At 51.2% G+C, this 11,930-nt stretch overlaps 1 protein-coding gene across 1 annotated transcript in view; it reads right to left on the bottom strand.

Annotated features, from left to right (window-relative positions):
* The window catches only part of auts2a (activator of transcription and developmental regulator AUTS2 a), a gene marked incomplete at its 5' end in the record, with an annotated part of 43,272 nt that continues 31,342 nt past the window's right edge, over positions 1-11,930 (bottom strand). The window contains 11 exons of the mRNA XM_084474239.1: positions 1-2,725; positions 3,096-3,360; positions 3,512-3,595; positions 5,166-5,246; positions 5,503-5,644; positions 6,443-6,514; positions 7,091-7,120; positions 7,736-7,807; positions 8,338-8,433; positions 9,664-9,708; positions 11,283-11,518. Of these exons, the coding sequence (XP_084330365.1) occupies positions 1,435-2,725; positions 3,096-3,360; positions 3,512-3,595; positions 5,166-5,246; positions 5,503-5,644; positions 6,443-6,514; positions 7,091-7,120; positions 7,736-7,807; positions 8,338-8,433; positions 9,664-9,708; positions 11,283-11,518 (2,414 nt within the window). The 3' untranslated portion in view covers positions 1-1,434. The remainder of the gene's footprint in view (positions 2,726-3,095; positions 3,361-3,511; positions 3,596-5,165; positions 5,247-5,502; positions 5,645-6,442; positions 6,515-7,090; positions 7,121-7,735; positions 7,808-8,337; positions 8,434-9,663; positions 9,709-11,282; positions 11,519-11,930) is intronic.

The following is an 11,930-nucleotide window of genomic DNA, read 5'->3' as shown; positions in this document are numbered from 1 at the left end:
TCATTTTTTCATATTTTTTGTACATGATCTATAAAGACTTAAATTTTCCCTTGTACATGTTTAACAGCACAAAAAAAAAACTTTCTTATTTAACAATCTTTTTTTGCAATACGCGTTGACTAAAACCACTATGGCTCTGTTGGACATTTTGAATGTTGGATTGAAAAGAAACAACTTCACTGCACAACATGGTCTCACAGAGTTTGAAGCGCAAAACTAAACCTCCAGTGAACTACTAAAAATAGATCTCTGCTGCTCATCGGAAAACAAACTGCCTTTTTTTGTCTTTTCAATTAGTACGTACAACAACGTAAAGGTGTGGAGCACTTTTAATAATACACTGCCCATGAACCAACAGAATATTTTCTCAGAGAAAACACGTACTTTACATTCCTTCAATTAGGGCTAGCGGTATGCTGTTTCTGTATTGTTGACTGCGGATTCTCTCCAGTACTAGACTTGCGAGATAGAACTTCAATCTCGAAGAATTACACTTTTGCATCTTCTCTTTTTGCGCCGTATGTACTGTTGGAAATACACCGATATGCAATTCATCAGAAGATGTGTCGAATACAGAGCCCACACGGCCCCGGTAAAGCTTGTCCTTACTCATAAGAACTCCACGTATGCGTGGAGTCTTTAGAGTTGTGGAGAGAATGCAGTTTATGCCTCGGTCATTACACGGTGTGTACAGATGTGTGGAGAAGGCCAGCTTTCAGAGAGGGAGCCCAGATGTGTGTTGCATAGTTGAAGGCAGGGATAAGGGAGGCGAGTGTGGTGATGTCGTATGGTACAATGTCAATTAGTTTGTCAACCGAACCGAAAACAAAACAAAAATATCTGTCAAAACAGCACATTCTGATTCTCCAAACTATACTCCTCTATGTACAATTAAAGTAAAGCTTTCCAAAAACTCCCCGTTGCATATTTTGTACCTCAGTTGTAATCCATACAGAGGGGAGCACATTGACTGTACACTGTATCTACATGCTTCTGTCTGCCACTGCTTCCAAGTACCTGCACATTCCAGCGTGGAGGACACAGACCCCATCATATAACCCCAACTCTTTGAGAGAACGAATGCACACAGAACACAAGAGGAAAACTGGGCAAACAAAAGCCAAAAAAGCCACCCTGAAAAAAGTTGTTTTTGTTGTTATAAGATTTTGTCCCTTATTTGTGTTTTTTTATACAAAACAACCCAAAACAATGATTTTACTAGGCATGTCTCTGCCTACATAAGTTATTCACAGATATGGTACAGTCGTGGTTCGCCCAAGGCTAAGTGCTTGGTGTGAGTTCAATGTGTTTGAGACACAAGGCTGCGATGGCACTCCACGTGCCTTCAAGTCTGTGGAGGCAGAGAGAGAGAACGAGAGAGAGAGAGAGAGAGAGAGAGAGAGCGAGCGAGAGCGGGGGGAGGGTCCGGTCTGCTCAGCGCGCCTCAATGTCTTTGTGGGCGTGCGAGGAGGGTCTGTCTCTGATGTCAGTGGCCAGGGGCGTAGTCCGTCTGGGGGAGCCCGCTCGCGTGCCGAGCGTCGGGATGAGCGGCGGGGGGGCGCTGAGCGAGGCGGTGGGCGGCGTTTTGTTCAGCATGCCGCTCTGATGCGCGGCCGCCGCCGCCGCCGCCGCCACCGCTGCCGCCGCCGCCGAGGGGTTGACCCTGGGGTAGTGCATGCTGGGCAGCCCCGGGGCGAGGAGCCCCGGCCCGCCGTGTGGGAGGTGCCCGTCCATCACCGTCTGGTGGTGCATGGCGGCGTGGAGGCGCCCGTGCTCGTAGTCCTCGCGGAGCATGTGCAGGCGCTCGCGCTCCTCCATGTGGGCGCGCTCCTGCTCGCGCCGCTGCTCCAGGGCCAGGGCGTGCACCGTGGACTGCTGGTGCTCCCTGTTGAAGTCGTGCGGCTCCCGGTCCCGGTACGAGCGCTCGGCCTCGTAGAGGCGGGGCCCCGCCAGGCGGTGCAGCGGGTCGTTCCTCATCAGCAGGTCCCGGGCCAGGTGCTCCCGCCTGTGGATGTCCAGGCCCCTGTAAGGGTCCCGCATGGGGTCCCAGTGGAAGGCCGGGTAGGGGAACCTCTCGGCGCCCGGTATGGGGCTGATGCCCATGAAGGGCGCCACCATGCGAGTCCTGTCCAGGCTGGCGATGCTGTTCATGGGATGGACGCCGGCCATGCCCATGGGGACGCCCATGGAGACGGCGGGCGGGTGGAGGGCGGGGGCGGGCGGCGCCTGGACCGGGTGCCCGTTCCCCCGGTCCCCGGCGGGGGCCTCGGGCTCCTCCTTCCGCTCCTCCTTCACCTTCACCTCGCTGCTCTTCTTCTGGTTGTGCTCGTAGGCCGAGGGCTCGCTCTTCCTCTCCAGCACGTCCCGGCCCAGGCTGCCGTTCAGGGGCCGCTCCAGGCTGGCCTGCCGCACGTAGGGCGACGGGGTGGCCCTGCTGGGCGTCTTGTTCTCCGACAGCCGCCCGTCGTGGATGACGGGCGCGTCCTTGTCGCCGCCGTGCTGGCTCTCCTTCAGCTTGTGCTCCTCGGCGTGGCTCTCCTTCCACGCGTCGGCGTGCTCCCGCTCCTTCTCCTTGGCCTTGAGGTCCTTGTCCCGCTGGGGCTCAGCGGGGAGCAGGTGGTTCCGGTGGTGCTGCTCCGGGGCGCGGCCGTGGCCCAGCGAGCCCACGGGGGACCGCACGGGGACCGGCGAGGGGTGGCTGGAGTGACGCTTCTCCGTGGACTCCCTTGGGAAGGAAAGGAATAAAGCATGTCGTCAATGTGAGTCTGGCTTTCGTGTCTCGCTCGCATTCCAGCTGTGGAAACAATCACGCTGCTTTCATTTCACTCTGCGCAATCATCCCCTCTCTGAGGAAATAAGCTCCTCCATAATCACTCCTGCATTCGGGCGCTGCAGAGTCGAGCAAATGGAGATTGCGTACTGCTAATTCACGTCTGAGGACGCGGCTCTACAGAACTTTGCCTTTAAGGACAAGGTCGGTAAAAACCATAGCAACACAATCACGCACAACGCGTCCTTCCTCGCACACACACACACACGCAAGAACGACGCCCGGGCGGGGGGGGTTCTGCGGTCCAGCCGGACATGGCACCCACCTGGGCTCCTTGTCGTCCTTGGTGGCCGACGGCGCCCGCTTGTCCGAGTCGCGGTCCCGCTCGTGGGAGCTGGCGGAGGCGCTCCTCTCGGAATCGCCGGGCTTGAGCCAGGGCGGCGGCGTGGGGAAGGAGGGCGGCGTGCGGTGCAGGCGGTTCCAGGGCTCCTGCTGGCCGTTGTTGGGGCCGTTGGGGTTGAAGTGCTGCGGCGGCGGGCCGTTGGGGCCGTCCTTATGGCCGAACATGGAGCTGGGCGCCGTGAGGGATTCTACGCGGCAAACGGGGGAAACGACAACGGCGCGCGCTAGGTTAGGCTGATCGCTGAGAACGCAGGCGCGTGTGTGTATGAGATCTGCAGATCAGGTGTCAAGAGTTAGCGCGGAGTGTCTGATGGAGGGCGACGAAGGGGAGACACTCACTCAGTGCTGGGTTTCCCAGGCCGCCGAAGGCTGAGGAGCTGAGCGTGCCCAGTCCTCCGAATGACGGCGGCCGGCTGAAAGGCTCTGGAGGCGGAAGAGGAGCGAATCTTAAAACTCAAGCATACAGTGCGGGAATTTCAGCTCATATTTGTAGCCCGCCAGCAACAAGGAAAGGTTGGTTGTAGCGTTTTTTTTCCCGTTCATTTCAAATGACTGTTGGCTTCAGTTTGTCGTTTTAGAAAAGGGTACAATATGTAACAAGTTTACTGTACCACATCATAATATCACCATGAAATGTCATCTTAATAGGCCTACCGCCTTAATATAAGATGGTGAATCTGCATACCAATCAAATCTGCATACCAATCTAAGCACCACAAACAACGTGAATGACAAAAACAGTCCATGTTTCTCACTAAAAGTATTTGCATCAGCTATGTTTACCCCAAATTTCATGCACATGTATTATTCATATCTTATTATTTTTAATGATGAAAGGGCTTATAAGATCAGCAAAACTCATCTGAGAGACACTGATTAAGATTTCTTTCTAAGAATTACTCCTTTCAACCCCTGAAGGTCAACTTAACGTTTCATCGTTTTCTTGAGATGATTGACATTGTCCAACTCCCTCCTAAGAGTCGTTGTGTACTGTTGCTCATTCCACCTATCTGCAACGGGCAGGAAAATGCAGCCAAGACAGTCTACTTAAGTAGACTGTTTAAGTAGACTAGTAAGTGTTATATTTCTCACGACCCCATCCCGTACAAAATAATAATAACTGAGATAAAAACGAATGTTCCCCTCATGAACGCCTCATCTATTTTAAAAGTCACCCTGGGATCAAGTGATCGAGTGCTATTTATGTGTCCACCTCTATTGCCTTCTAACAGCTTCTTATGGCAGACCCTTTGTGATTATCACTTGTTGTCATGGCTACCTTCAATTATTCAAATCCCTGCTTGGCCATCGGAGACCCACTCGAGGGATGGCAGGAAATCTAGCTGAACGGGCCCTTTCACGGTCCCCTGGCTTCAGTTACCGCTCTTATGACTCTGAAGGAGACTCTGAGCAGACTCTGAAAAAGACTCTGAAGCAGACTCTGAGCAGACTCTGAGCAGACTCTGAAGCAGACTCTGAGCAGACTCTAAAGCAGACTCTGAAGCAGACTCTGAAGCAGACTCTGAAGCAGACTCTGAGCAGACTCTGAGCAGACTCTGAAGCAGACTCTGAGCAGACTCTGAGCAGACTCTGAAGCAGACTCTGAAGCAGACTCTGAGCAGACTCTAAAGCAGACTCTGAAGCAGACTCTGAAGCAGACTCTGAGCAGACTCTGAGCAGACTCTGAAGCAGACGCTTAAGCCAACTCTGAAGCAGACTCTGAAGCAGACTCTGAAGCAGACTCTGAAGCAGACTCTGAGGCAGACTCTGAAGCAGACTCTGAAGCAGACTCTGAAGCAGACTCTGAAGCAGACTCTGAGGCAGACTCTGAAGCAGACTCTGAAGCAGACTCTGAGGCAGACTCTGAAGCAGACTCTGAGGCAGACTCTGAGGCAGACTCTGAAGCAGACTCTGAAGCAGACTCTGAGGCAGACTCTGAAGCAGACTCTGAGGCAGACTCTGAAGCAGACTCTGAAGCTGCTTGCCCTCTTACCGAGGTGCGAGGCGGGGCTGAGGAAGTTTCCGGGGTGGTGGGGAGGGTGGCTGAAGGGGCCCGCTGCCGGGTGTGGGGGGCCTGGGGACCACCAGAGAGAGAGAGAGAGAGAGAGAGAGAGAGAGAGAGAGAGAGAGAGAGAGAGAGAGCTTTATTATATGAAACGTACTACATGAAATCTATTTCAATATTAATAAGGTCAAGTTATATTAAATGCATGGATAGGTTAATTTTAATTAATTCATTTAATTTAAAGTGTGGTATGTACGATACGACAGGAAGACAGACACACACGTAAACACACAGACACACACAGCACACACAGATGCACACACACCTGCGGCTGAGAAGAGCGTGGCGGGGCGGGCCAGGTCGTGGGGGTGGTGGATGGCCCCGAAGAGGTTGGGGCCCGGCGGCCGACCCAGGAACTCGGGTTTGAGGCCAAAGTCCAGCTTATGAGGGTCGACCTGCATCTGCTGCTGGAGGACGGCAGGCACAGGAGAGGAACACCATGTAAAACCTCCACACACACACACACACACACACACACAGCGGGGCAGCGTGCAGCGAGTCACCCTGGCTAAACGCTGGGCCAGGAGTACCATTCCCACCGGGGGCGGCCTAGTGCTGACGTTCACTTTGGTGAAACAACAAATAACTTATCATCTTATCCTTTCATGAATCATCTAATCCCTTCCTGTCCTCGCCATTGCCCCACATCTTTTTTCGATCTACCACATGTTTTTCATCAGATCTTTTTCCATCTAACTTTGATTATTTATGTACTTTGCCCCCTTATTTTCTTAAGTTCTTATTAAGTTATTTGTTAGCCTTATAAATCTGATTTGATTGTGATTATTGAAAGGGGTGGAACTCTTGTGCAAGCCCACTGGGCTTTGTTCCCTCCTTGCACCATTGATGTTAATGTGTGCTAAATTAATAAACTAAACTAAACTTAATTAGAGCGTTCATAGTTTCTTTGTTTGGTAATAGAAGAGTGAAGTACAACAAACATAAAATATTGAAAATGAAAAACTGTTTATGAAACTCATAAATCTCCTAAATCCGCCGGTTAAGCTACAGTAAAAGCAACATCAATATCACGTCCCTCTCGACCGGCCAAGTGCGTCTTGTGTCCATGTGAAACAAATCCCAAAGCTTGATTAGGCCCGGCCTGATGGGACACTGCCCCCTGGGGGCTGAAATGCACCACAGTGTCAAAACTGTTTCCGACACAATCTGCTCCGTTTCCACTGTCGCCACGGATGAGTCCTCACCTTCACTTTCTGCTGATGGTGGTAAATCTGCCACGCGATGTGGACGTGCATGGCGCACCACTTCCCTGGTTTCTGCGCGGGAACGAGAGAAAAGAGGAGAAAACAAGCGTGAATCTCGTGGTTGACGGTCCGACGGACTCGACCCGTGCCACGATGTCGCTCCATGGCGTGCGTGTGTGCTATCTATTTTGGAAAGGACACATCTCCTGTGAGCGATGCTTTTAGAATTCCCAAGGTCTTGTTATGAAGTCTGGAGCGTATCACTGCACACATTTGTAAAGTGTTTGGCAGGGATCGGCGTGGCTCGAAGCCCTGAGCGATCGCTGCATCCTGTTCTCAAATAAAATGGGCTTTGTTTTGTTGTTGATGTTGTTGTTGTGGTAGAGCTCGAGAATGTTCTCCCTCCAAGGACATAACTTATTCAAGTAAGGGCGCTATTTACTTTGATAGCAAGACCACCTGATGTGTGCAGCTGGATTGAGAGGTAGTCCTTGTGTGTCCTTGTTAGGTATGTGTCTGTGTTTATATTTGTATTTTTGTGTGTGTGTGTGTGTGTGTGTGTGTGTGTGTGTGTGTGTGTGTGTGTGTGTGTGTGTGTGTGTGTGTGTGTGTTCTGTGTTTGTATACGGCGTGCACAGAAACACTTACCCTGAGGATAGGTCGAAATGGATCCGTTAGCTGCGTGGAACAAAGAGGAATCACAATGCTGTCACACAAGTGTTTCAGATTACAGATACAGATACAGACTTTATTGATCCCGGAGGAAATTATTTGTTACGCTTGCTCATGCTCAAGCCAGAAAGAAACATTGAAGTAAATAGAATGGAATAGACATACACAACTAGCAGTATAACAACAACACAACAAAAAATAACACAAAATATAGCCTAGAATAATCTATAATAACTGACAACAATGTAATTAAATATGCATATTTAAAATAAATAAAGCATGTATGCAACTGATGCTACAGTAAAGTAAGTGACTCTTCAGTAAGGTAAAGTGTCTCACATATTGCAAATTTGCTTCAATGAATGGTTTAATTTACTCAGCAAATACACATAATAAAAAATCTAACCCTAGAAAATATAGATATGGGAATAATTTGCTGAATAAATAATGATATTATAATAATAATAAGGAAATCAGTAAATTATTACATAAAACATTAAAAAAATAAAAAATCGAAATTATATTTTCAATCTGACTATTTTTCTCATGTCTATGTTAGATTTGAATCCAGCTAAAGGTCAACCATCAAGCCCAAACTAGTGCTCTAGATGCTGCTCCTACCCTGGGATCCTTCTGTAGGAGTGTGTGTGGTACGGCTCCGGGCCGGTTGGACACATCCAGGGGGTTGGAGGTCTGAGAGAGCAGAGAAGTTTACTTTCAGGAGAAAGTTAAGTTTCTTACATATGCAGTGTTCATTTACAAGTTAATTCCAGTGCAGCGCAGCCAATACTCAATAATACTCATACACTCAATACAGAGATTTGGTTTGCCATTCAAAATGAGCAGGTCAGTGTTTTCCATTGACCTACAGTTTTTTCTCTGTGCTGTTTTGTTTTGTTTATGTTTTATGCAGACCGGTGCTGGCACGGATACCCACGCCGTGAGAACACTATTTCCATTATCCTTTTCTAAAAACCTTTGGGGCCTCAACAACATGATGAACAACAAAACGAAAACAAGCCACAAGTAGAGATTCCCGTTTCTGATTGGCAGGGACCAGTGCCAGGTGACATCACTCTGCAAAAACGTCAACCACCCAATCAGTAACCGGTAATTGCAGTCCTCGCAAGACGCTGCACCCTGCACATCAACTGTCGCGGTTTGCTCACTATACACCCCCGAGGTGTGTTGTGGTTTGTCGCCCCCCTGTGTGTGGAGCTCACCTTGGGCTGGAAGGCTCCTTGCAGCGAACCGAAGGGGCCGGTGGGGGGGATGACAGGGGGGAGGCCAGACATGGCCGGGGGGTAGGAGTGGAACAGCTGAAGGGAGAAAAACAAGAGAGCAGGAAATTGAGGATCAGGATTGTTTTGGTGTGAGGCTCATTACTGCACGAGACGGGACATCATCGGCGGGGGGAAATGGAAGACGGTAGCTCGGCTTTCTGTCTGGGTCCTGGTGGGACTAGCTCCGTCTTTCGGACGTTTAAAGGGTTTCTGAGAGAGATGTTAGGATTTGCTGAAGTGTGTACACTGTACAGTGTAAAGGTCACAATCTACTATGTGTTTGACACAAAATAGGGTGATCGGTGGGGTGGAACAAGACAAGCTTTCAGCCATGTTGAAGGGTGTAGCCCTTCTCTCTTTCTGCACACTGTAGTAGTCGCTGTGCTCTGCTGTTTTCATGATACAGAGACACACGACAAATCTTCCGCTACAAGATGTAGAAATCTGTCACAACGAGGGCTGCAACTAATGATTAATTCCTTGTCGATTAACCAAATTCTAATATTTCTTGATTGATTAATCTGGACTAAATTAATTAATTAATTTAGTCCAGTGTTTCTCAAATGGGGCTATTTGTATCCCTAGGGGTACATAAAAGGATTGCAGGGGGTTCTTGGAATAATCTTTTTTTTTCATTTAGCTGTTCAACATGCAACAAATGTTACAAATCCTAATCCTAGGACCATGATATGTCATCTTAATAGGCCAACCACCTTGATACAGTTGGTTGAATCTGCATATCACCATAAGTCAAGCTGAATAGACCCACATACATATAAGTTTGGTAAATCCATGAATGACAAAAAACAACATAAGTGAAATGTAAGCACAACATAAGCACAAGCGTACGTTTCTCAGTAGAAATGTTTGCATCACCCACGTTTACACCAAATGATATGCATGCATTATTTACATCTAATACATATTTTATGAAAGGGCTACTTTTCTTGAAATAGGATCCGAGATTACAAAATAATTTGAGAAACACTGATCATGATTTTATTTTGAATATCCGCCATAAGTTACAAAAGCCCAAAGTGATGTCTTAGATTAGCTAGCTCTGTGTGATGAGCCGCCAAAGCTAATCATTTCAGCACCGCAGCTACGAGGCTCACAGTTTGCGTTCAAAGCAGCAGATGAGGGACCGCATGACCGGCGCCACGGCCACAGACAGAACAGCGACGACAACAAGCGCGGCCCGTGGGGTCGGCGGGGGGGGGGGGGGGCGGGGGGGACGGACAAGGTGAACAAGGAGGGACCACTCACGCTGTGTCTGTAGAAGGGGTCCACCTTCGTTGGGAATTTTTCAAACTGTGGGAGAGAAAACGAAAGAGTGCTCAGTACAGAGAGGGCGGGGGGGGGGGAAGGGTACAGGGGGGGGGGGGGGGGAAGATTTAACACCGTAACCGAGACATTTACAGCTGCAGGTTGAAGGCCCCCCCCCCTCCCTTCCCGAGGAAACACATAAAAGAAGAAGTCACCACACACGGCCCCCCCCGTGTGGGGGATAGGAAACACTTTAAAGTTCAGCGCCTCGCTAAAGTGCTCGTTCGTAACCTTTCCTTCTTTTCTCACACACTCTTGTACGCTTTTTCCTGGCCGTCTGAGGACCCGTTTGGGGCCCTGTGTCTGTGTCTCATTTGCGAGCGCTCCGGTTCTTTCCCTTTGTGTGTGTGTGTGTGTGTGTGTGTGTGTGTGTGTGTGTGTGTGTGTGTGTGTGTGTGTGTGTGTGTGTGTGTGTGTGTGTGTGGTTGAATGCGGGCTCGGAGCGCCCATTTCCCCCAGTCAGGGCGAAACACTGGAGCCATAAAGAAACACTTTATGGTCTCATTAGCTGTGAAAGGGCCTCGCAGCGGTGCCTTTGAGGAAGCATCAGAGCACCAGTGAGAGCAGAAACACCCCAAAACAACCCCGGGGCGCGCTACGGCTACAAGTCGTGCGAGCGTGAGGCGGTCTCTCCCGGGTCCTCACTCGCTCGTTGCCTGTGGTCTGCCCCGACAAACAGCAAGCCTTTAATTCAAAGCATTCTGCAGTAAAAAAAAAGAGACTAAAACATAAAACACAACCGCCACGACCCAACTGGGCCAAATTATGTCATTAAATTCAAACGGAATTAAGTGTATTATGCTTTTTAAAGTTGGCTCTGAAATGCAAAGCGCTCTGGGGCAAGGGACGGCTAATTCTGGAAGCGAACACTTTTTGGTTACAGGGGGTGCGTGCGTGCATGCGTGGGCGGACGGGGCTAAATCGGTCGTCCCTAAATACAGCTCTGGGAACACATTCCGGGAGAAGAAAGGCATCTTTGAGGCGCGTACGGAGGGCACACATGGTCATCGTTCAAACCCCGCCACAATAAAAGTCCCCACAAGGTTCCCCCTTCGGCGGCCAGGGCTTGGGGTATGTGTGCGAGCTTTATGAAAGCCTCAGTTCCCAAAAAAACAACAACCGAGGAAGGCGTCCCAAAAGCCCGCTCAAACAGTCCCCACACACCACCCGGTCCGAGCTGGGAATCAAACGGCAAGTCTCTGCATAAAGGGCTGATTATGGTTCCACGTCGACGCAAAGGTTAACATTTTCGGGAGGGCGCACGTCAGGCCCCTCGCGGTGGACGCAAAGGAGGGTCCGGCAAGGACGTAAGGGGTCCGTAACCCCCTTGCGTTGCGTGAACGTGGGACTCATAATCAGCCCTTAACGCATCACGCAAAAAACAACGAAACAAGAAATAAAATCAGTGCATGTCCTTGACTCGACCTCTACACATTGACCTTCTTCGGTGGAGTCAACCCTCGCCCCCTACCCCCCCCTACGCGACACCCCAACTCCACAACCCCAACCCCACCCAACCCCACCCGCCCCCCCCCCACCGGCGAGCTACTTATCCTCACATTTCTGGCGGGGGTACGCACCATGGGCGGTGCTGGCGTGGGCATGATGCCGTGGGGCGGGAAGGGCGTGAAGGTGTGCTGGTGCGTGTGCTGGTGCGTGTGCTGGTGCTGGTGCTGGTGCTGGTGCTGGTGGAACTCGGTGCGCAGGTAGGGCGGCGGTCCCAGCGAGGCGCCGCGGTCGGCACTCTGCGACGCCAGGAAGCGAGTGTTCAGCTCCTGCCGTAGGAGGTCTTGTTCTGTGAGCGGGGGGAGGAGGAGAGGAGAGGAGACGGGGGGGGGGGAGGAGAGGAGAGGAGACGGGGGGGGGGAGGAGAGGAGAGGAGACGGGGGGGGGGGAGCAGAGGAGACGGGGGAGGAGGAGAGGAGAGGAGACGGGGAGGGGGGAGGAGAGGAGAGGAGATGGGGGGGGAGAGGAGAGGAGACGGGGGGGGGGGGGGAGAGGAGAGGAGACGGGGGGGGGGAGGAGAGGAGAGGAGACGGGGGGGGAGAGGGAGAAGGAGAGAGGAGAAGGAGGGGAGGGAGGAGAGGAGAGGAGACGGGGGGGGGAGAGGAGAAGAGACGGGGGGGGGGAGGAGAGGAGAGGAGACGGGGGGGGAGGAGAGGAGAGGAGACGGGGGGGGGGAGGAGAGGAGAGGAGACGGGGGGGGG

This window comes from Micromesistius poutassou, assembly GCF_964030765.1.
Source record: "Micromesistius poutassou genome assembly, chromosome: 10".
Taxonomy (NCBI): domain Eukaryota; kingdom Metazoa; phylum Chordata; class Actinopteri; order Gadiformes; family Gadidae; genus Micromesistius; species Micromesistius poutassou.
This window is presented reverse-complemented; position numbering and strand designations above follow the sequence as displayed.